Source organism: Periplaneta americana, chromosome 14 (genome assembly GCF_040183065.1).
Source record: "Periplaneta americana isolate PAMFEO1 chromosome 14, P.americana_PAMFEO1_priV1, whole genome shotgun sequence".
NCBI lineage: Eukaryota > Metazoa > Arthropoda > Insecta > Blattodea > Blattidae > Periplaneta > Periplaneta americana.
The window spans coordinates 145678836-145705096 of NC_091130.1; the positions used below are offsets into that span (position 1 = coordinate 145678836).

The window sequence follows — 26261 nt, forward strand, 5'->3', positions numbered from 1 at the left end:
AATTAGACCTAGTAATTTTTAATACTAGGTGTGTCTTTTTCAAGAAGTAATGAATTTCTGTTTTTTTAAGTGATACGATTATCGGTCCAGTGATAAGATTATCGGTCCAAAAGCTTCACATAAAAATTTCATTTTTAAAATTTTTTAGTTTTTATGTATTTATTTTGGTTATAAGTATTATTTGTTATAGGTAGGGAGCTTTAAGTTTCTCGTTAACACAAATCTACATTTTGGCTTAACGTTATTAGAATAATAGTAAACTTGCAGATTTTCGAAAATATATGTGTTACACAATGGCTACAAACATTTTTTTGCCATACAATGTTAAATAAAAATAATTATTTATTTAATTGCTGTGAAAATACAGTTTGTGAGACTAATGCAGCAGCGAATTTTTTATGTTCTATTGCCAATTATAGACATAGGAACATCGTAGAAAACATTAAGTCACAAGACAAGGAATTCAATACGCCAGTTGCCAAGGCCCGTGGAGTTTGAAGGAATTAGCTGACGTTCCTTCGCCCTAGGGCCCTAATGGCCCATTCTCCTGTACACAAGATGGATAGGCAGCGGTACCGTACTGACAGAGTGCGGGTGACTCTAGTTCCCTGCTTTAAAAATATATATCTTGTTCCACTTACTTAGCCTGCGTACCTGCCGGCGCCCCTTCGCCGCGTGCAGTATCTTGCTAAATGCCCCTTTGCTGACTGCAACACATCCAACATTTCTTAACTCCAGGGATCTGCGAACAGAGAAAGAAACGTTGATCCATGAAACAATGAAACCGCAATACGTTTCTTAAGTAGCTGTAGACGAATTCTTGGAAGTGAAGATCTTGTTTGAAACGTAACACTTCAGACAGATAATAATAATAATAATAATAATAATAATAATAATAATAATAATAATAATAATAACAATAATAATAATAATAATTATGTATGTATGTTTTATTCACACTGCAATGGGTATATACCCGGTGGCAGTGGTAACTAATTACGCTCAATAAGGACAATAATAAACTTATTAATTAAAAATACAATTAATAATAATACTAATAATTAATATTACTAATAATAATAATAATAATAATAATAATAACAACAGGGAATATACTAAATAAAATGAAACGATCACTTAAAATAACATTTGAAATATTCTAATTTGTATCTTAAAACTAAGATCGAACTAAAACCCACGAGTATATGTTCATATCTGTACAAGTACCTTTCAACATTACACTCATTTCGCTGTCAACTCACTCACTGCACTGGAACTACGACACATTTCACTGATTCTATCCTGATTTCACTAACACTTCAAAAACATTTCACTGTTCAAATTCTTTGCACTGCCACTATAAACTATAAAGCTTCACTGACAGGAACACGTTTCACTTACACAGCACACTTCACTGACACGACATACTTCTTCACTGATACAACACACTTCACTGACACAACATAATTCTTCACTGATACAACACTTCAATAACAACATATCATTTACACCCTTTAAGTACTGTGTATAATTACCGTCTATTAGTAAGGTTCTTAAGCCTATTTTTAAATGCATTTTTGGTTGTTGGTAAAGTCTTTAGTAAGTCTGCAGGTAAAGCATTCCAGTCCCTGATAGTACGATTGAGAAAAGAAAACTTTCCAGTGTTCGTCCTCTGCCTTCTTTCCCTCAATTTATATGAGTGATAATAATAATAATAATAATAATAATAATAATAATAATAATAATAATAATAATAATAGGCCTACTTACTTACAAATTGCTTTTAAGGAACCCGAAGGTTCATTGCCGCCCTCACATAAGCCCGCCATCGGTCCTTACCCTGTGCAAGATTAATCCAGTCTCTATCACCATATCCCATCTCCCTCAAATCCATTTTAATATTATCCTCCCATCTACGTCTCGGCCTCCCCAAAGGTCTTTTTCCCTCCGGCCTCCCAACTAACACTCTATATGCATTTCTGGATTCGAATAATAGTAATAATACTTCTTCTTCTTTTTCTTCACTTCATGGTATGGGCAATTGCCCGTTCCGGCTTCAAAGGTCGCTCCATCTTTTGATCGGTCGTCCCTGATCTCTTCGTCCTTTTGGTTTATAATTTATTTCTTTCTTAGGAAGTCTGTAGTCGTCCATTCTCTCTACATGTAATTTCCAATCTTTTCTGTAATTTTCTATTTTATCAATAAGTGGGTATACTCCTACAGTAGTTCCTGCCTAATATCTTCATTTCTAATTCTATCTAATCTCGTGCGTCCTTTTACTTTCAACAAGAATCTCATCTCTGAATAATAATAATAATAATAATAATAATAATAATAATAATAGTAATAATAAAACTTACAAATTGCTTTTAAGGAACCCGAAGGTTCATTGCCGCCCTCAGATAAGCCCGCCATTGGACACTATCCTGTGCAAGATTAATCCATTCTGTATCATCATATCCCACCTCCCTCAAATCCATTTTAATATTATCCTCCCATCTACGTCTCGGGCTCCCCAAAGACCTTTTTCCCTCCGGTCTCCCAACTAACACTCTATATGCATTTCTGGATTCGAATAATAGTAATAATACTTCTTCTTTTTCTTCACTTCATGGTATGGGCAATTGCCCGTTCCGGCTTCAAAGGTCGCTCCATCTTTTCATCGGTCGTCCCTGATCTCTTCGTCCTTTTGGTTTATAATTTATTTCTTTCTTAGGAAGTCTGTAGTCGTCCTTTCTCTCTACATGTAATTTGCAATCTTGTCTGTAATTGTCTATTTTATCAATAAGTGGGTATACTCCTAGTCCCTGCCTAATATCTTCATTTCTAATTCTATCTAATCTCGTGCGTCCTTTTACTTTCAGGAAGAATCTCATCTCTGAATAATAATAATAATAATAATAATAATAATAATAATAATAATAAATCTTACAAATTGCTTTTAAGGAACCCGAAGGTTCATTGCCGCCCTCACATAAGCCCGCCATTGGTCCCTATCCTGTGCAAGATTAATCCATTCTCTATCATCATATCCCACCTCCCTCAAATCCATTTTAATATTATCCTCCCATCTACGTCTCGGGCTCCCCAAAGGCCTTTTTCCCTCCGGTCTCCCATCTAACACTCTATATGCATTTCTGGATTCGAATAATAGTAATAATACTTCTTCTTTTTCTTCACTTCATGGTATGTGCAATTGCCCGTTCCGGCTTCAAAGGTCGCTCCATCTTTTCATCGGTCGTCCCTGATCTCTTCGTCCTTTTGGTTTATAATTTATTTCTTTCTTAGGAAGTCTGTAGTCGTCCTTTCTCTCTACATGTAATTTCCAATCTTGTCTGTAATTGTCTATTTTATCAATAAGTGGGTATACTCCCAGTCCCCGCCTAATATCTTCATTTCTAATTCTATCCAATCTCATGCATCTACTACAAATAATAATAATAATAATAATAATAATAATAATAATAATAATAATAATAATAATAATAATAATAATAAATGGTTTTTAGAGAACCCGGAAGTTCATTGCCGTTCAACCCACATCACCGGATCGAGTCTTTCTCTTTTGGTTTTTTTCCTTTGTGGTCTTACTCCATATTCGACATAATTATATTTTGTCATCATACAAAGAACGCACTCATATGAGCCACTTCTGATGACGAGGTTGTACAGTTTGTTTGCGCTGTTAGACGAATAATCTATGTAAAGATTATTAATTGAGCCTCGGTGTAGCTCAGTGGTAGAGCACCCAGTGCGTAGAACTTGGGATCCTGAGTTCGAACCCCGGTGCGGAAGCGAATTTTTCTCCGTCATTAACAAATAATAACCATAACAGAATTCTGTAAGACCAAAAAATTAATAATATTTAAATGACTCAGTTAAGAGAGACGTTTTATATGCTATTCTTATTGAATATTGTATTCCCAAGAAACTAGTTCGATCAATTAAAATGTGTCTCAGTGAGACGTACAGCAGAGTTCGTATAGGTCAGTTTCTGTCAGATGCGTTTCCAATTCACTGCGGGCTAAAGCAAGGAGATGCACTATCACCTTTACTTTTTAACTTTGCTCTAGAGTATGCCATTAGGAAAGTTCAGGATAACAGAGAGGGCTTGGAATTGAACGGGTTACATCAGCTGCTTGTCTATGCTGATGACGTGAATATGTTAGGAGAATATCCACAAACGATTAGGGAAAACACGGGAATTTTCCTTGAAGCAAGTAAAGAGATAGGTTTGGAAGTAAATCCAGAAAAGACAAAGTATATAATTATGTCTCGTGACGAGAATATTGTACGAAATGGAAATATAAAAATAGGAAATTTATCTTTTGAAGAGGTGGGAAAATTCAAACACCTGGGAGCAACAGTAACAAATGAAAAGTCCACTGCAAGAATGGTGGATGTCACTTTCTTGTCGAAAATGAACCAAGACTGTCAATGCATAGCTTAAGACATATAGAATGTACATATAGAGTTATATGGTATTAACACTGATAGTCATTGTCCAGTAATGATCGGAAAATCACAGTTAAGCTTTGAGCGCTATGCATTTCAAACTTTCAATTGCTTCTCCTGCAAAATGTATTCCAAATGACATCCATCATTCTTGCAGTGGACTCTTCAGATGTAAATGATACTCGGGAGGAAATTAAAAACAGAATAAATATGGGAAATGCCTGTTATTATTCGGTTGAGAAGCTTTTGCCATCCAGTCTGCTGTCAAAAAATCTAAAAGTTAGAATTTATAAAACAGTTATATTACCGGTTGTTCTTTATGGCTGTGAAACTTGGACTCTCACTTTGAGAGATGAACATAGGTTAAGGGTGTTTGAGAATAAGGTGCTTAGGAAAATATTTGGGGCTAAGAGGGATGAAATTACAGGACAATGGAGAAAGTTACACAACACAGAACTCCACGCATTGTATTCTTCACCTGACATAATTAGGAACATTAAATCCAGACGTTTGAGATGGGCAGGACATGTAGCACGTATGGGCGAATCCAGAAATGCATATAGAGTGTTAGTTGGAAGGCCGGAGGGAAAAAGACCTTTAGGGAGGCCGAGACGTAGATGGGAAGGTAATATTAAAATGGATTTGAGGGATGTGGGATATGATGATAGAGACAGGATTAATCTTGCACGGGATAGGGACCAATGGCGGGCTTATGTGAGGGCGGCAATGAACCTCCGGATTTGAACCCGTGCCCGCTCTTACTGTCAGACTTGCTAACCATTATTCCACAGCGGTAGACTTGAGCTGTACATATTACAATAATGAAATTAAGATACCTATGAGAAACATATTCTTTCGCCTTCCTAAAGTTTTCTCCTATAACAATTCGACGGATTTTATTACTATTCAAAACCCAACGATTCATCTTGTGGCGTATTAACTGGACATGTGATGGTGCTGAATCATGCCATGAGATGCCGTTGTAGGATTTTGCTGTAAGGTGTAAATACTTCCAAGTCGGTGGCCATGGAGTCTTACAATGGAGAATCATATTGATCCCTTGACTGCAGTGCGCGAGCAGGATGACCTATTTTATTTGGAATGTTTCACTGGAAGGTAATTATGTGCCATATCACGTTGTCTTTCATTGTACAGTGCCCTTAAATTCTCAGTTGTCACATTATGTCAATAATTAAACACTGATCTTCAGTATTAAGTAAGATTATGATGCTGCTGCTGTTGCTTATGATAACTGAGATGATAAATAAGAATAAGAAGAAAAATTATTAAATGGGAATTGAAGCTACAGGATAGCTCAGTCGTAAAGAGCCAGATCTGTTTTCCAAACGATTGCCGCTTACTCTGATTATTATCTAGTTGTGTTTTTCCGAGGTTTTCCCCAGTTGTAAAGCGGATATCAGGTAATCACATGGCACAGAGAATTCACGAAGTCATCTCCCCAAATACGTAGATTTAAGCTTGACTGCCAGCTTTGTAGTATGTCCACTGTTGTATTTGGATCGACTATCATTGGGTAGAGACAATAAAAATTAAGTAGATACTATTACTGTTAAATTCTAAATACTATTACTTCCTTACAAATGGCTTTTAAGGAACCCGGAGGTTCATTGCCGTCCTCAAATAAGCCCGCCATCGGTCCCTATCCTGAGCAAGATTAATCCAGTCCCTATCATCATATTCCACCTCCCTCATATTCATTTCAACATCATCCACCCATCTACGTTTCGGCCTACACAGTTGTTTGACCCTCAGGTCTTCCAATTAACACTTCATATGCATTTCTGGATTCGCCCATACGTGCTAAATGCCCTGCCCATCTCAAACGTCTGGATTTAATGTTCCTAATTATGTTAGGTGAAGAATACAATCCGTGCAGTTCTGCGTTGTGTAACTTTCTCCATTCTCCTGTAACTTCATCCCTCTTAGCCCCAAATATTTTCTTAAGAACCTTATTCTCCAATGCCCTTAACTTCTGTTCGTCTCTCAAAGTGAGACTCCAAGTTTCACAAGTTAAATATATACCTGCAGTGCCTGGGAAAAGTGACACAAGTCAGTTTCCACAAACCTTTTTTGATAACTTATTGACAACTTACACTGGTTTATGTCGATTTGATTTTTTTCTGTATGAATTATTGTAATGGGAGGAATACCTATGTATTTTTTTCCAACAGATGTTCCGTAAGTTATCAAAAAAAGGTTTGTGGAAACTGACTTGTGTCACTTTTCCCGAGCACTACAGATATTTCAGTAATATAATAATCCGTGGCGCTACAGCCCTTGAAGGGCCTAGACCGACCGACCAGCCGGCTGCTGGCCTGACGCCCACATGCCGAAGCAGAGGTGGACGATCATCGAACCAGAATGGAGGTACGGTGTGGTTAGCACGATGATCCCCCCAGCCGTTATAGCTGGCATTCGCAACCGGATTTCGCTACCTATCGTAGCTCGATGCTGGGTGGGCACCGGTCCCTTACACTGGCCAAAGTTTCATGAGAAAATTTCTTCCCTCATAAGGACTGGAACCAGCGCGCATTCCGTAACGCGAGTCCTAGGCAGATGCCTTAGACCACGACGCTACGACGAGGGACTAAATATTACAGTATTAAGCACTAATATTTACAACGCGTTTATACTTAACAAGTATTAGTCTTTTAATCCAGACGTTTAAGATGGGCAGGGCATGTAGCACGTATGGACGAATCCAGAAATGCATATAGAGTGTTAGGTGGGAGGCTGGAGGGAAAAAGACCTTTGGGAAGGCCGAGACGTAGATGGGAGGATAATACTAAAATGGATTTGAGGGAGATGGGTTATGATGCTAGGGACTGGATTAATCTTGGTCAGGATAGGGACCGATGGTGGGCTTATGTGAGGGCGGCAATGAACCTGCGGGTTCATTTAAAGCCATTTGTAAGTAAGTAAGTAACAATATATACGAAATGTGTTAGAAACTTAATGTTATGCCTGGAAAATGCAAATTCCTTAATGAAAGTAAAAAATTATGTGAAATATATCCGTGAATTTTCGCGAAATTGATGCAAATCCATGAAATTACTTTATAATCACGATATTTTCAAGGAAAAAAAAACAGGTTTTATGGAGAATTCTCACGAAAAATAAATCTTTCTTCCAAATAAAACGTGAAAATTTCCTTCGTTTTATAATAAACCTACATGAACATTTCTACATACAGTATTTGATCGTTCAGCGTTACATACGTATGACATCTGGCAACGATGTACGCATAGTTTCACGGATTACTTCCAGAGAGCAGCTCAAGCAGACAACGGTCATCTCTCTTTCTCGCAATAACTGCCTTCATGAGATCAAGAAGACAGTGGCGTCACCCCCTCACAGTGGAATGAAATTGAATTATGAATTTAATTTATGATATAAACAATTTTCTGCTGGTTTGAAAGGGATTGTTTCAATAATTAAAAAAAAAAAAAAGATCCTTCGAGTGCAAAATATTCGCGAAATTGCTTGTTTTTTTTTTGCGAAATATTCTCCGAAATTAAACCATTTTAATCACTGAAATCAGAGTAAAATAAGTTACAGTAATCTCACTAGAGAGATTTATCGAGAGAAAATCAAAACTCGAGTGGGATTTAATTGACTATTACAAGATTAGAAGAAAGTATATAAAAATTAGAAGAAATAAAGTACCGTACTTTAATACAATAAAATATTAATTGACTTACTAAAATACTAAACTGTCTTGAAAATATATTATTGTACCATCTCATCCTTACAAATATTCCGCTAGGTGGCAGTAGTGTGTTATGAGGAGCGGTTCTGTTGTTACCAGTTGTGCCAAATATACAATCTTCATTGAACTCTGTGGACGATTACTAGTCAAGAAGGCTTTGTTGATTCAATTTCATTTTTATTAAAATATTTGCATTCCACTTCAATTATTATCAATATATATTAAACAATCTCTGATACGTGACTATCCATAATCTCACACAGTAGGAACTGTAACATAACCTAAATAATATAAACAAGATAAATGATAGAAAAGTTGCAATTAAGGATGGTGAAATAAACATGAATCATTTTAAAAGGTACAGTTTTTCAAAGTACAAGTACAGTTAAAGTTAAAGGTTATGTTTTATTAACGACGCTCGCAACTGCAGAGGTTATGTCAGCGTCGCCGGATGTGCCGGAATTTTGTCCCGCAGGAGTTCTTTTACATGCCAGTAAATCTACTGACATGAGCCTGTCGCATTTAAGCACACCTAAATGCCATCGACCTGGCCCGGGATCGAACCCGCAACCTTGGGCATGGAAGGCCAGCGCTATACCAACTCGCCAACCAGGTCGACTACAATGTTGACAAACAAAGAAACAAATGCTGGGAGGGGAGTGATTAAAACAAACAAATGGTAGGGAGGTGATAAAAATGCTAGAGAGGTGATAAAATTGGTGACATAAGCAGCCATGATTGGTTGAAACACGAAACGATTATGACGTAGTAAAAGTGTAATAGTCACCATAAAATTACATCCCTACTTATAGACCAAAATTGAAAAAGACTAATGAAGACATTAAGAGACGAGAAAATAAGAATATGTAACAGGCCAAAAGCTGCACTAACGCCACTGCACGAGTGGAGGGTTGGCTAAATACTGCAGTACAAAAATCTGTTGTAGGAACATCCCTTGTTGACGTAGAAGGGAGGTGTCCATTCCAGGATGAACCTCTAGTTCTTGCTGACGCGTCAGTGCAATACGTGCGGGCGAAGGGGTGGGGAAAGGGTTGAAGCTGGTCAGCGGCAGCGGTTGGACACAGATTTATCTCCGTCGCGAAGTGTAGCTTGGGGTGTCTGCCTGCCCGTCGGCTTTCTTCCACATCACAAACGAATGTCTGCCCAGCTCAAGAAAGCAACGTTCTCCTTGCTTCAGAATACATTACACGCTTTGCATCTGTAGGTCAGTTTTAAAGACATCCAACTCCTTTGTGCTCGACATGGGATATCGAATCTTTTGTCCCGTTCGAGAAAGAAAGACACAGTGTTGTTTCGAACACATAATTGCATAAAACAACCAGACGTATGTTTAGTTCTCCATATGCGTATTGCTGCTGAAGCTGTCTTGGCGATTTCTTCCCCAGGCCTGGGATAGTTGTCAGTTGATTGCTCCTTACCTGTCTAGTTTTTGTTATTTATGGCAGATGAAGCGGATTTTCACTGGTTTACTCTGGAATTCTCATTTCATCGTATCGCTTCAACAAGTCGAAGTTGCTTCCATTGTTTAAAAACCCTATTATTAAATAACGATCCACGTTCATGATAACTAGGGCTAGGATTTTGATGACTAAGGAGCGGATTCCTATGTAATTAAATATTATTTTTGCGTGTGATAAAATACAATTAACAAAGTTAAAAATTCCGAACATGAAGTTTCAAGTTTAAAACCCGAATTTAATTTCACATAAAAACACATATTTTCACAAAAAAATTATGTAAATGCATATTTTCAGGAAATCTATTATAAACACATAAACATTGGAGTTTTCTACTTACTTACTGGCTTTTAAGGTCCCGGAGGTTCATTGCCGCCCTCACATAAGCCCGTCATTGGCCCCTATCCTGAACAAGATTAATCCAGTCTCTATCATCATATCCCATCTCCCTCAAATCCATTTTAATATTATCTTCCCATTTACATCTCGGCCTCCCCAAAGGTCTTTTTCCCTCCGGCCTCCCAACTAACACACTATATGCATTTCTGAATTCGCCCATACGTGCTACATGCCCTGCCCATCTCAAACGTCTGGATTTAATGTTCCTAATTATGTCAGGTGGAGAATACAATGCGTGCAGCTCTGCGTTGTGTAACTTTCTCCATTCTCCTGTAACTTCATCCCTCTTAGCCCCAAATATTTTCCTACGCACCTTATTCTCAAACATCCTTAATCTCTGTTCCTCTCTCAAAGGTAGAGTCCAAGTCTCACAACCATAAAGAACAACCGGTAATATAACTGTTTTATAAATTGTAATTTTAAGATTTTTCGACAGCAGACTGGATGATAAAAGCTTCTCAACCGAATAATAACACACATTTCCCATATTTATTCTGTGTTTAATTTACTCCCAAGTATCATTTATATTTGTTACTGTTGCTCCCAGGTATTTGAATTTTTCCACCTCTTCAAAAGATAAATTTCTAATTTTTATATTTCCATTTCGTACAATATTCTCGTCACGAGACATAATCATATACTTTGTCTTTTCGGGATTTACTTCCAAACATATCTCTTTACTTGCTTCCAGTAAAATTCCCGTGTTTTCCCTAATCGTTTGTGGATTTTCTCCTAACATATTCACGTCATCCGCATAGACAAGCAGCTGATGTAACCCGTCCAATTCCAAACCCTCTCTGTTATCCTGGACTTTCCTAATGGCATATTCTAGAGCAAAGTTAAAAAGTAAAGGTGATAGTGCATCTCCTTGCTTTAGCCCAGAGTGAATTGGAAACACATCTGACAGAAACTGACCCATACGGACTCTGCTGTACGTTTCGCTGAGACACATTTTAATTAATCGAACTAGTTTCTTGGGAATACCAACATCTTTTCCGATAACACCACAAAAATCGTGTCTTTCCATTGGTTGTCTTCGTTACTACAGACATTACGTTGAAGCGTAAGTACTGTTATTAATTTCAAAGGTTATTCTTTGACATAATATCAAACAAAAAAGTTTAATACAATTTTCCTTGTCATTGATTCCCTTTCTTCACCTGACATAATTAGGAACATTAAATCCAGACGTTTGAGATGGGCAGGGCATGTAGCACATATGGGCGAATCCAGAAATGCATATAGAGTATTAGTTGGGAGGCCAGAGGGAAAAAGACCTTTGGGGAGGCTGAGACGTAGATGGGAGGATAATATTAAAAGAGATTTGAGGGAGGTGGGATATGATGATAGAGACTGGATTTATCTTGCACAGGATAGGAACCGATGGCAGGCTTATGTGAGGGCGGCAATAAACCTGCGGGTTCCTTAAAAGCCATTTGTAAGTAAGTAAGTATTGATTCCCTTTCGAGATAAAATTGGTTTTATATTAAACATTTCTCAGCGTGTTTTGGGAAAGCCATTGATTTAATTTCAATATGCCCAGTCAATTTAAGAGAGCAGTGTATTATGATAATTAATTATTGAACAAATTTTTGTTTTGTCCTTTAAATGTGCAGAAATTTGATACAACAAATATAACTTTGTAAAATTCCTTTTCAGAACGAAAAGTTACATTTGTTGGGATCAAATTTCTCCACATTTAAAGAACAAAACTGAAATTCTTTCAATCATTTATTATAATACAATAATGTATATATATATATATATATATGTCTATCTGACTGCCTATATAGGTACCTATGTAACCTGTCTGTCTGTCTGACTACCATATTTATTTATTTATTTATTTATTTATTTAGCTAATAATTACAACATAAAATATAATATAAACACATAAAACTTTAGCTCACTCATGATAAGAGTATAACTCGTGCTCAAGGGCGGATTCTGAATTTAAATTAAGAAGTATATAATACAATTTGTCTTATGTCTATTAAAAAAAAAAGAATATATAAATTTAATACTAGAACTATTAGAATGACAAGATTAGGATCTACACATCTGTCTGTCTATCCAATCATATTCTATCCTATCGTGTCGCATCCTATAGTATCTATCGCATCGTATAGTATCTTATCCTATCATGTCGTATTCTATCCTATCGTGGCCTATCGCATCGTATTGTATCTTACAGTATCTTATCACTAGAGTTAGGATTTTGATGACCTATAAATCATGAAAAAATGTTCTAAAACAATGCATTTATGAATTTAAAATCTTTCAAAATGCCCTTAAAATGGCCTTAAAATTGATGTTTCGTAATTGGCTTAGTAGGAATATCAATATTTAGACTAGTAATTGAATTAAACTCTAGTACTAATATTCAAGTTTATTTAATTTTACATAATTTTTCTAAGTAGTACACTTTAATTAATTATTTTACCTGATGTAGTTTCATATAGTCCACCACAAGGCCACTCTTATCCGGAACTAGCAGGTATAGAGGAGTCTATACTGAAGGGGTGGTTGGACTGATCCATTACGTGGGGTGTACTACGTTAAAATGACAATATTTGTGTAGAAAAACGATTAAAATAATATACAAAATAATGGGTATTAATTAAATGAAAATACCCCAAAAATTACCGAATAAAACAAAAAATACTCTTATGAGTTCTAAGAAGTAAAAAATGCAAAAAAGTGCCCTAACAAATATGTTTTAAAACACTCAGTTTATCACATAACATGTAGGCCTAAGTACTAAAGCAGCTATGTTTCTGGCTTATTAGAAAAAAGATGCAATTTCATCAAAATCCAAGCCCTGCCTATCACATCCTATCGTATCATATGTTATCCTATCATGTCGTGTCCTATCACATTTATTTATTTATTTATTTAAATTCAAATATACAGAATAAAGAAATATAATTACAAAAACAAACAAAGAGAAATACAAATAAAATAATACAAGCAATATAAAAAGAAGATACAGTAGTATTAACAAAATTTGAGACCGAATGAGCAGCGCTCAGATATAATATTAAAATAAAAAATAATAATATAAATAAATAAGTAAAATAAAATAGGAACTAAAATATAATTACAGCGGCAATGGAATTATATAATATAATATTAACACTAGAGAAGAATAATATCGCACGTGAAAAGTAGGATTAATATATATTTCAAAATTATAGAATACAAATATAATATAGGTTGATTAATTCATGCACATAGGCTATAAATTTATTTAATCAAATTTAAGATATTAACACGTTTCTAATTTTCTTGTTATATTTTAGTGGGTTACATGTTAAAAGTTCTGGGTGTAATTTAGTTAAAGCATTGTACAACCGAGGGCCAAAATTTTTGCCATGCTTTAGACCAGCAGATGTGAGACATTTAGGTTCTACTAATGTTGAATTAATATTTCGTCTTGTGTCATAATTGTGTGTCTGTAATACAAACTTATTACGATTTTTATGATAAAATTTTAACAGCGTATACTTATAAATTTGTTCAATATTAAATATATTAAATTCAGAATAAATTAATTTCAGAATAAATTAATTTAGTTGGATAATCGAAACGTTTCGTATTTTATAGTATCCTGTCTTGTTACATCGTATCGTATCCTATCCTATCCTATCCTATCCTGTCCTATCCTATCTTATCTTACATCATATATCTATTCTATCTTATGTATCTATCCTATTCTTCCCTACCTTATCTATCCTAACCTTTCCTAAATTTATATATTCTATTCTATATTATCTATCATGTCCTATCTCATCTACGTACCTATCTACTGCGTGTTCAGATCAAAGTGTGTCATGGCTCGCTGTATATCGTCATGTGGCTAGCCAGTGAGCCTAGAGAATTCAATCTTCCTACACTCACGCAGAGGCGTATTACCTAAATGCGAGAGAAGTTGCCTAGCAAGTACGGCGTTCATTCTGAAGTGCGCAGAGTCCGTGGATACCCACGGACTCTAGAAGTACGTACCGATACGTGCGGTAACGCCGGTAGTGACAGGAATGTGAACTGTTTGGAAATATGTACTGAGGTGAGTTTTTTTCTTACTGTCGGGATATGGCGAGAGGGTTAAGACGATTACTTACGTATTTGTTGACATTAACTTCGACGGTCAACATGGACACGGAGCATTTGATTTGGGTTGTAGAATGTTGCGGTATGCAACGGATGATAACAAATACCCTGCGTACGACTTGCCCGCGCAAAACACAGTTCGAAAGAGGTTATGGTAGCACACAGACTATACAGACCGCCATCTGTCTCTAGGACGTTCAAGTTATACCGTACACGTTCTCAAGTTCAAATTGAAGAACGTCTTGATTAATAGGCAACTTCTTGGACATAAAAGCTGAAACTCGCTTCAAATCGGTGACCCAACAACAGCGACGTCATGACACATTTTGAAATGAACACCCAGTATCTATTCTATCTTATGTATCTATCCTATTCTTCCCTACCTTATCTATCCTAACCTTTCCTAAATTTATATATTCTATTCTATATTATCTATCATGTCCTATCTCATCTACGTACCTATCTATAAAATCTTATGTTATGCATCTCTACGTCCGTCATTTCTTCCTGCATACCCGTGTGATGTACTTAACGTGTGGTTCCTCCTGTTGTGGCAGGCGTGCAACGAGTTCACGACGCACGTGATGAACCTGCTGCGGGAGCAGTCCCGGACGCGCCCCATCACGCCCAAGGAGATCGAGCGCATGGTGCAGATCATTCACAAGAAGTTCTCGTCCATCCAGATGCAGCTGAAGCAGAGCACATGCGAAGCGGTCATGATCCTGCGCTCCAGGTTCCTCGATGCCAGGTAATCACCTTCCTTCAACAGACGCTTCTAGCGAGCCTCATTCTCTTGTGTCATTACCCCAGAAGAAAGAAATTATTAACCAAGGCTGCCCACTTTCTTAAGTTGTCTATCAGCGTATTCCGAATCTCACCAGACCGGTGGCATCAATGACGTCACGTTGCAGCGAAATAAGGAACAAAACTGCTGGAAGAATCGATGGCTGTCATGGCGACTGTATAAGTTGTTGTTTGTGCTACGCTAGCAAAATTTTGCGAAATTTTCGTACTCCCATCTCGTTCAAAGAAAAGATAGCATAAACAATTTATTTCTTAAACCGGTAGTAATAACTGGTCCGTTGACATGTTCGCTCATAAGCCATTAACATATTGTTTTTAAGTTGTGCTCATTACAAACAATACAGCAGAACACACCGCCATGACACAACAGTGCACGATGTTATTCGTCTGCTAATTCCCGCCCTATACAAGAACCAATCAGATTCACTGATGGCGGCTGACGGAGACTGCCACCACCTCTGCAAGTTGATGGCACCAGTGCGACACCGGTGGAGCATGAATGACGTCATCGGTGGAATTCGGAACACCGTGATGCCATCGGATTGCTCACCGGTGAGATTCGGAATACGCTCTTTAACATTCATATTGACGCAGCTAACTGTCGATGGTAATAAGTAGTGACCGAATTTTTATGTAATTACATATTATATTCCTTTCAACCTAACTGTATATAAATAACAGATCTTTGCGAATCTTGTAATTACCATTAATATATTAAAATTTGATACTACATGTTTTTACATATTTATCCCACACTAGCCGTACCCGTGCGCTCCGCTGCACCTGTTAGAAATAACTATAAAATAATTACATAATTAAAATAGGACATTTGATCCAGGGAACATTCGTGTTTGATAGAAGGATAAATCGTTTATGTTACTTAATTTAAATTGTATTTAAAAAAAATAAAATGCGATCATTTTGATCCATAGACCACTCATTTGGTTATAAAAATTATTTTAGGAAATACAGGAAACGAATACTATCAGGTTTTCTGTGCATAAGAAGCTATTTTAATCTTACCTGTCCTCGATTCACTCAGAAGTTACTGTAATAACATTATAGCATTATGTCCATCTAGAGAAACTACACTTTCCAATGATGAATTAATAATTAATTATACAAATCGATTAATTTAACTTCCGATATTACTTCATACAAACACAGAAACATTCTCTGTAGGCTACCGTATGTTTCATAGCTTTCGATTGTTCTTGTCCAAGGCCCCTTATAGACGAAGTCATTTGTTTTTTATTTCATTACACCGCCTTAGATGGCGTTGTTATTGTAATTTTGAAACTCATTTATCTCATTAAATATCAGTCCAATCAAAATTTAGCATGGAATAAACCTTATCGGAAATTATTTTTTAATAAACTTTTGTTATGTAATATTTTTCATGAAAATTAATAACAAGGGAGATATTTCGATTTATATGGTTCAGGCCCCCTTATAACCCCCTCTTTTAAATAAAACATTTTGAATGCCATATAGCCTAAATTCTAAGTTACAACGAACTTAATTTATATTCCAATTGTCATATAAATAGGTTCAGCCATTATCGCGTGAAAAGGTAACAAACATCCAGACAGACAAAATTTTCAAAAAAGCGATTTTCGGTTTCAGGGTGGTTAATTATATATGTTAGGACCAATTATTTTTGGAAAATCGAAAATTACCAGAAAAATTTCGGCTACAGATTTATTATTAGTATAGATTACATATTAAGGCTTAGTATTACATAAATCTACATATTTAGGGGGTGTATTCATATTTACTCCTCTGAAGAAAAAAAAAAAACTTCTGCTAGGGATTTTTTTTAGTGTCGCAGTTCATAGATTAGATTGACAAGCCATTTTTTGCACTTGTTTCGAGAGTTCGACTTCGCGACAACAAACAAGCTAATACTAATATTTTAGAGTTGGAATTTGATATTATAAATATTAGAAATCAAACTCGAGTCCCAATTTACAGTGGAATGTGTAACTGAAGATTCTCTTTCTAATATTTTCCAACAATGAGACACAAACATTGAGAAGTTAGGAGATCTTGGAACCAGAAACATGTAAGATTTTATTCAAAATTGTAACACAGACCCATGCACCTCCGGAGGAAGAAATTGCATACAAATAGCGGCATTTATGTACATCTACGTGGGTGAGGAAGTTATGGATGTGTTAGGGGAACCACGTGTAGAGGGAGCCCTTCCCACCACATCGCTGATGTTCCTCTGCTTTCCCTTTGCTCCTGGAAGATTGCTTAAATCTTTTCTCCACACATTTCATAGCTATAAATGCGCGCCTGTATACAAATTGGGATCAGCATGTGTTTGATTTATTCTTATAATATAGGATGGCTTTAAGAACTTAAAGGTAAAAGTAAGGTAAAGTTATCCCCTCGCCATGCTTTCATAACTTATACACTAGAATCTTCATTTTCTGACCGATTTTTACTCCCATGAAATAGCCGGTATCGAATTTGATAGGGTGTGAGTGAAAGATTTTGGCAACTAGAAAAATCCAGCCATACTTGGAATTGAACCCAGAACTTTCCAGTCCATAGCCAGTTGCTCTACCAACAGACTTACCCGGCTACGGAGCGCTAAGAGCTTAAGAGCACACATCTATCTTTACAGCATAAAAATTATGCAAGAATTAGAATTTTGTATCTCATAACCGTTAAGTCAATTTGATTTGAAGTTATCACTTGAGGATTATGTTTGTGTCTTTCTTACCAAGAACACATATTCATATTTGAGTGAAAGTTATGATTTATATATATACTGCAGTTCACACCTGTAGAGTAACGGTTAGCGCGTCTGGCCGCGAAACCAGGTGGCCCGGGTTCGAGTCCCGGTCGGGGCAAGTTACTTGGTTGAGTTTTTTCGGGGGTTTTCCCTCAACCCAATATGAGCAAATGCTGTGTAACTTTCGGTGTTGGACCCCGGACTCATTTCACCGGCATTTTCACCTTCACTTCATTCAGACGCTAAATAACCTAAGCTGTTGATAAATTGTCGTAAGATAACCTACTTAAAAATATATATGTACTGCATGCATTACTCTAAAATAGATAATTCTTGATAACTCTTCAACTTTTTAATATTGTTAGTAATTTTTAATATGCATATGAAGAGGATGAATTGCCATCTTCCATGTAATTCCAGTACAAATAGCTTCTTTTTTAATATGAAAGAAAAATCGTTAAATGTTCCATGTGCAAGGTACAACCATTATATATACGAACTGCACTTGTATTTATTGTATCGTTAAACATATATGCGACCACACCTATGGAGTAACGGTTAGCGCGTCTGGCCGCGAAACTAGGTGGCCCGGGTTCGATTCCCAGTCGGGACGAGTTACCTGGTTGAAGTTTTTCCGGGGTTTTCCCTCAACTCAATATGAGCAAATGCTGGGTAACTTTCGGTGCTGGATCCCGGATTCATTTCACCGACATTATCACCTTCATCTCATTCAGACGCTAAATAACCTAAGATGTTGATAAAGCGTCGTAGAATAACCTACTAAAAAAACATACATGCACATGTCACTGAAGATCATTACTTCCATGCCTGTTGAGTCAGTCTATCAAACAGCGTCAGATTGTCTTCAAGAACTGAGCTTCTACACGTGATTTTGTGCAAACATGTCAAGGAGCTATTGCGATTTTTCATGGAATCCTCCTCTTATACACCCTATGGCTAGTCTTCTTCTCTACCTTTCAAGTGATGCATTTAGTATAGATTCCAGGCGTTTCTAGATAACTCCTCCGTTTCCTGTGTCCTATGTTTTTCCTACATTATGGGAAGTCCGAAAACTTATTGATTGCGCCTTGTATATATGTTTCTTTTTAGCTAATGGTACAAGGAGAATGCTTGTAGGTTATCTCTTTATAAAACCCAAAGAAGCAAGCACGCAAAGTTTGGTGAAGATATCTTAAATACTGACCAAGTTATTATATATTGAAATTAGAAAAATGTTGTTTTGAATAAACGAGCAACAACCTTACAGAAGGTGGCGCTGAAGTCAATGCAGGACATTTTAAAGCTTAACTTGGTCAATTTCATAGATATCTTAAATTTTTTCACGGAGCTAAAAGTTAATATTAAATTAATATAATAACAATGAAAATTCTTGTTTTTTACCCTCCAAGGTTTTTGTAACCCTTTAAGTAAAAACAAATAAACTACTCATTCAGAGGTTCGAATCAAACTTATGGCATTAATATATCAATATTTGCATGAGTTTTTAATAAAAGGTCAGAAAGGATCTCTGAAAACAGATAGGCCTAGATGAAGTTCTGGCAATGTCCTTTAAGTCTGGGGAATTTACCGTGAGATATTTCCATCACATGTAAAGAAACTGTCCCAGGAAAACTTTAGTATTAATCTCTTTGTAGACTCCGCCAAATGAGTCAGATGTTAACTCATAACTCTATAGACTTCTTGCAGTTCCTTTCTTCGTGAAACGTTCCATATGAATTCCATGGAGTTGGTGACGTGGTGGTTAAAATGAAATGGTAATTTCATCATCATCTATCAGGGTATTAGCCTTTCATCGGGCCTCCTTGATATATGGTCCATCCAATTTTGTTAATTTTGTTCTATTGTATTGTTTAAATTAAAATTATTGAATATTTCTCTTATATTTTCATTTCTAATGCGATCTTTAAGTGTACAACCAGATACGTACGGTAAAAATCTCATTTCAGCTGTTTCAATTATCCTTTTGTCACTCCTATTCATTGCCAAATTCTCTGATCCGTACATTAAAATTGGCACTGCCATTGTCTTATACAATTTTAAAATTGTCTGTTTTCTTGTTTTGTTTTAAATGAACGTTTTATGGTGCCATAAATATTCTATAATTTATAGACTTTACAAGGGGCAATCAATAAGTTTGCGGACTGCCCTGAATGTAGACCACACATAGGACATAGGAAACGGAGAAGTTATCTAAAACCAAGGTAACGCCTGGTATCTATTCTAAATGCATCACTTGAAAGGCAGAGAAGAAGACTAGTCATTAGGCGTATATGGAGAGATTCCAGGAAAAATCGCAATAGGTCCTTGACATGTTTGCACAAAATCACGTGTAGAAGCTCAGTTCTTAAAGACAATCTGACGCTGTTTGATAGACTGACTCAACAGGCATGGAAGCAATGATCTTCAGTGACACGTGCATGTGTGTTTAACGGTACAATAAATACAAGTGCAGTTCGGAAATATATTGATTGTACCTTGTATGTTTCAAATCATCATATTCATAAGACACATCGCAATCCAGATGCAGTAATTAAAATGTCTAAACTGTTCCATTACACTGCTTTTAATCATAATTTTTTATCTCACGATATTTTCCCAGATATTCCACGGCTTTTGATTTATCATTGTGATATTTTCAAATTGGAAGGAGCCATTCTAGTTTCGTGTATACTACTGGGTGTTCAGTTCAAAGTGTGTCATGGCTCGCTGTATGCCGTCATATGGCTAGCCGATTAGCCTAGAGAATTTAATCTTCCTACACATCCGCAGAGGTGTATTACCTATGTGTCAGAGAAGTTGCCTAGCAAGTACGGCGTTCATTCTGAAGAGCACTTACCGATATGTACGGTAATGCCGGTAGTGGCAGGAATGTGAACTGTTTGGAAACATGTACTGAGGTGGGTTTTTTTCTTACTGTCGGGATATGGGGAGAGGGTTAAGACGATTACTTACGTATTTGTTGACATTAACTTGGACGGTCAACATGGACACGGAGCATTTGATTTGTGTTGTGGAATGTTGCCGTACGCAACCGATGATAACAAATACCCTGCGTACGACTTGGCCTCGCAAAACACAGTTCGAAAGAGGTTATGGTAGCACACAGACCTTACAGACCGCCATCTGTTGCTACGACGTTCAAGTTATACCGTACACTTTCTCAAGTTCAGATTGAACGATTTGATTAATAGGCAACTTCTCTGACATAAAAGCTGAAACTCGCTTCAAATCGCTGACTCACAACAGTGACGTCATGACACACTTTGAAATGAACACCCAGTAGTAATACGGCAAATTGTGAATTGTGTCATGACAAAAGAGAACCATCTCAATAAGTTTTTTTCCACCACAAATTCCAGTTGTACTTGCCGGGATTTTAATCCTGATCTCCGGCATGGAAATCCGATGGTGTAGCTATTCAGGTACCGCTGGAAAATGCGTCAGCTCTCAAAGATTGCATGAAGAAACGAAATATGTGAACATATTGATTTCATTTACACCGTTTTTAATTTTTTGATAGTACGATATTTGTACGAATGCTGATAAGGTGGCGCTGTGAGAATTTGTCTGTATCGTGCACGAATAGCGAGTGGCGCGGAAACAAGCGAATGGGAAGAAGCGTCTTCGTCGTCGTCGTCGTCGTCGGCGCTGCATCCCTCACTCCCCCCCCCCCAGCCAGACCGAAAGAAAAAGTGATGTGTACTTCCATCTTGCCGCAGAACACATAAACCGTGAAATCGGCATGCTGTTATGCTGTGTTACCCACTAGCTCCTACCTTCACTCTTTTTATTGGTATCTGTCTTTGGTTCTATATTTCATATTTTATCCGTGCCCCTGCTCCTCTTCTCCCCTTGCCTTTGTGGATGTATCTGTACGTGTGCGAGCGGGTTCAAAATATTAAACAACGGGATTTTACAAAATATAAATTCCAGATGTAAGCCTCATATCGTAAGATATCAGTAGTGCTTCTGGTGGCAGGTTTAGATGTGGTATCTCACGAATTAGTGTTATTTATGTACACTTATGAATCTTCTTCGGACGAACTTTAGTATTATTAAAAACAAATAATGTGGTATCTCACGAATTAGTGTTATTTGTGTACACTTATGAATCTTCTTCGGACGAACTTTAGTATTATTAAAAACAAATAATGTGGTATCTCACGAATTAGTGTTATTTGTGTACACTTATGAATCTTCTTCGGACGAACTTTAGTATTATTAAAAACAAATAATGTGGTATCTCACGAATTATTGTTATTTGTGTACACTTATGAATCTTCTTCGGACGAACTTCAGTATTATTAAAAACAAATAATGTGGTATCTCACGAATTAGTGTTATTTGTGTACACTTATGAATCTTCTTCGGACGAACTTTAGTATTATTAAAAACAAATAATGTGGTATCTCACGAATTAGTGTTATTTGTGTACACTTATGAATCTTCTTTGGACGAACTTTAGTATTATTAAAAACAAATAATGTGGTATCTCACGAATTAGTGTTATTTATGTACACTTATGAATCTTCTTCGGACGAACTTCAGTATTATTAAAAACAAATAATATGGTATCTCACGAATTAGTGTTATTTGTGTACACTTATGAATCTTCTTCGGACGAACTTTAGTATTATTAAAAACAAATAATGTGGTATCTCACGAACTAGTGTTATTTGTGTACACTTATGAATCTTCTTCGGACGAACTTTAGTATTATTAAAAACAAATAATGTGGTATGTCACGAATTAGTGTTATTTGTGTACACTTATGAATCTTCTTCGGACGAACTTTAGTATTATTAAAAACAAATAATGTGGTATCTCACGAATTAGTGTTATTTGTGTACACTTATGAATGTTCTTCGGACGAACTTTAGTATTATTAAAAACAAATAAAACGAGGAATTCTGCGAATGGAGCTTTTCTCTAGATCGATGGATGGATGATGGATGGATGGATTCATTCCATAATATTCTTACATTTGCTTTATAGCATAGATTAAAGAACATGTCCAATTCTTACGTTTGAACAATAAAATGCAATACATATAAAATGCGAATATGAAATATGTACAAAATTAATACCTTAATAACAATAATATTTTATACAATGTAATATGTTTAACATTTAATAGTATTACTGTCTTACTAATAAAAACTCTATATACAGACGTTTAACTGTCTTATACTTATACAATGAGTAGCTCGTTTATAAGTCGTGTGTAAATTCCTTACTAATAATCACTACATACGTCGTGTATAACAGTACAACTGTTACATAGCTACGTCATAGTTTCGTCATTACTTCGTTACGAGACGATTCTGTCCGACGCCGGGGTGGTATCCGGTGTGGCTTAGTGGATAAAGCATCAGCACGTAGAGCTGAAAACCCGGGTTCAAATCCCGGCGCCGGAGAGAATTTTTCCCCGTTCCATTACTCTTACATCGCATGATGACGCAGAATATCTGCATGGAAATATCATATGTACTCCGGTACATTAAAATAATATATATGATGTGCGTAAATCACTTCGTGATTTAAGACGGCGCTTATTCCGTCGGATCCCGGCCAACTAGTCACTCATAACGAGTGCACCTCAGCACATGTGTGGACTTCGTTCCTACGTTCATAGACATCTATGACGTAGTGCAAAGGGCGGCCACTAGAGGGAACCCAAGAGTTGGAGCTTAATCTGAGGCGATTCTGTCCGACGCCGGGGTGGTATCCGGTGTGGCTTAGTGGATAAAGCATCAGCACGTAGAGCTGAAAACCCGGGTTCAAATCCCGGCGCCGGAGAGAATTCTCCGTTCCACTACTCTTACATCGTTCGTTACGAAAGGTAATAGAATATCTGAGGTTCTCTATTGTAGCCGGTAGAGCGCTGTAGTGTAGCGTGTTAAATATCGATAGTACAACTGGCTCTAATCGATTACCACACTACATTGTGCGCACTCTCTATATTATTTTGGTCAAAGAGTACAAGACCCAGCAATATTATTCTAATAATTCTATGATCTTTGGTTTGTTCTTCTTTGGTTATAAGGTAACCATCATCATAAAATGACAGTCGATATGAACAGCTGTTAGAGGGGCCGCCATTTTTTCGCTATATACAATGCTTAAACAAGGGGTTTCGTGTATATAACTACTGCAAAGCAATTCCCATTGTATAGTTACAGACTGTTTATACGTCCATCGCTTATGCATGGTTTATTAGTAACGTTTTCTGTCTCAACTCTGCATAAGTCTCGTATAAAAACTATACACGGTTTATTAGTAAGACTGTTAATATATTTACACAGTACTGTGAAATGTCGAGAATTCATCTACAGAATAGAAAGTGTGAGATATTAAGTAATTTTTTAGTTTTACCTTAAATAATGCAGGGTTTTGGCTATGATTCTTAATGTCTTCAGGAAGACTATTGAACAATTTTATCGACATGTAACGTATTCCCCTTTGATAACATGATAAATTTGATGATGGCGAATGAAAATCATTCCTTCTGCAGGTATTTATACTATGTATGGCTGAGTTAGTTGGAAAATTTTCTTTATTACATAAGAGGAAACTTATTGTAGAGTATATGTATTGATTTGTTAAGGTTAGAATCTCTAATTTTTAAAAAAATAATATACAGGATTCTCTAGCCTTCGCTTTCTCTTAAGGGGAGAGGATGGTATTTTTTAAAACTTTTTTCCTATTTGGTGTAAAATATTAATTTTTGTATGTAGAGAGCTCATAGCTGTGGCAACTCAACCAAATAAAAATATTTTCAAAAAAAATTATTTGGGGGCCCAAATTTGAAAAAAAAAAAAATATATATATATATATATATATCCAATGCAGGATTGTACTAAAATCGATTTATCTAAACCGTTTTTAAAGATAGATTCAAACAGATTTTGCAATGTATTTGCAAAAGCATGTTCTACAAACTGTCTGTAACAGAATTTTGATATTAGTCCCTACGTTTGTAAAATAAACAATTAAAATTTAATAACAATTTTCTGATTTCCTTTCTTGCAAACAAACGGACGTATTTTTAAAATGAAATCAATTAACGAAATTCTGTTACAGAGAAACGTTTCGTAATAGTCTAAAGAATGTGTGTTCTAAATTTCATGCATGTATCTTTAACAGTTCAGAAATTATATCCATTTTTGTCTGGCAATGTAGCAAAAAAAAATGAAGTTACTGGAAACCGATAAAAGCGGGCGTGTGATTAAAAAATCCATAGTGCAGGAAGTTTAAAAATGACGTCTCAACATCCGATAAAGGCACAAATGCCCAAAATGTTATGCAATGCATTCCACACATATCAAAGGATATTTTAAAGAAAAAAAAATAATTTAATTTACCGGAAACAACAATAAAAGTGGGCGAGTGATTTAAAAATCCATAGCGCAGGAAGTTTAAAAATTGCGACTCAACATTCGACAAGGGCACAAATACCCACAAATTGTTATGCTATGCATTCCAGACATATCACAGGGTATTTTAAAGTTTTTTTTTTTTTTTGAAAATTTACTCATTTTTCACCAAAAAAATTCCATCCTCTCCCCTTAACACTGTTAAAACTGTAGTTATTTCTTTTTTTTATTAACTAGTAAAACAACGTGATTTTACAAAATATAAATTCCACATGTAAGCCTCATATCGTACGATATTAGTAGTACTTCTGGTGGCAGGTTTAGATGTGGTATCTCACGAAATAGTGTTATTTATGTACACTTATGAATCTTCTTCAGTATTATTAAAAACAAATAAAACGAGAAATTCTGCGAACGGAGCTTTTCTCTTAACACTGTTAAAACTGTAGTTATTTCTTTTTTATTAACCAGTAAATGTTATAAATTGCCTAATTCTCCCTTCAACATTAAACCACACAACTCGGGTTGTTCCGCAATTAGCATAATTGTAAAATTATAAATTAATCTTCCGAAGTTAAATATTTAGGCATCATAATTGTTAAACATCTGAAATGCCAAACTATCAACCAACTTTGTAACTCATTACGTAGTAGTAAATTACAGTACAATACAAGGCTGGGAAGTGTATTTTACAAAATCGAGGAAAAGTTTAAAAAACGAGCGGAGCGAAATTTTGTAATGTACTTCACAAACATGTAGTGTACAGTATATTTGCACGATAGTATATTTTGAAATATTTTTAAAAATTCTTAATTTATACAGTACGTATAGTAAAAAGTAAGTAAATCCGTGGCGCTACAGCCCTGAAGGGCCAAATCCGACCAGCCGGCTGCTGGCCTCACGTTCACATGCCGAAGCAGAGGTGGACGATCATCCAACCAGAATGGAGGTATCTTGTGGTTAGCACGATGATCCCCCCAGCCGTTATAGCTGGTTTGCTTAACCGGATTTTCGCTACCTATCGTAGCTCCCCAAGTGCATCATGATGCTGCATGGGCACCGGTCCCATACACTGGCCGAAATCTCATGAGAAAATTTCTTCCCCCATGAGGACTCGAACCAGCGCGCATTCCGTAACGCGA

At 36.3% G+C, this 26261-nt stretch overlaps 1 protein-coding gene across 6 annotated transcripts in view; it reads left to right on the forward strand.

The window, feature by feature from the left end:
* exd (PBX homeobox extradenticle) overlaps positions 1-26261 on the forward strand; it is a 336566-nt gene that overhangs the window by 82592 nt on the left and 227713 nt on the right. For all 6 annotated transcript variants that reach the window (XM_069846231.1, XM_069846234.1, XM_069846230.1 and 3 more), the window contains exon 2: positions 14730-14920. In XM_069846231.1, the coding sequence (XP_069702332.1) occupies positions 14730-14920 (191 nt within the window). The remainder of the gene's footprint in view (positions 1-14729; positions 14921-26261) is intronic.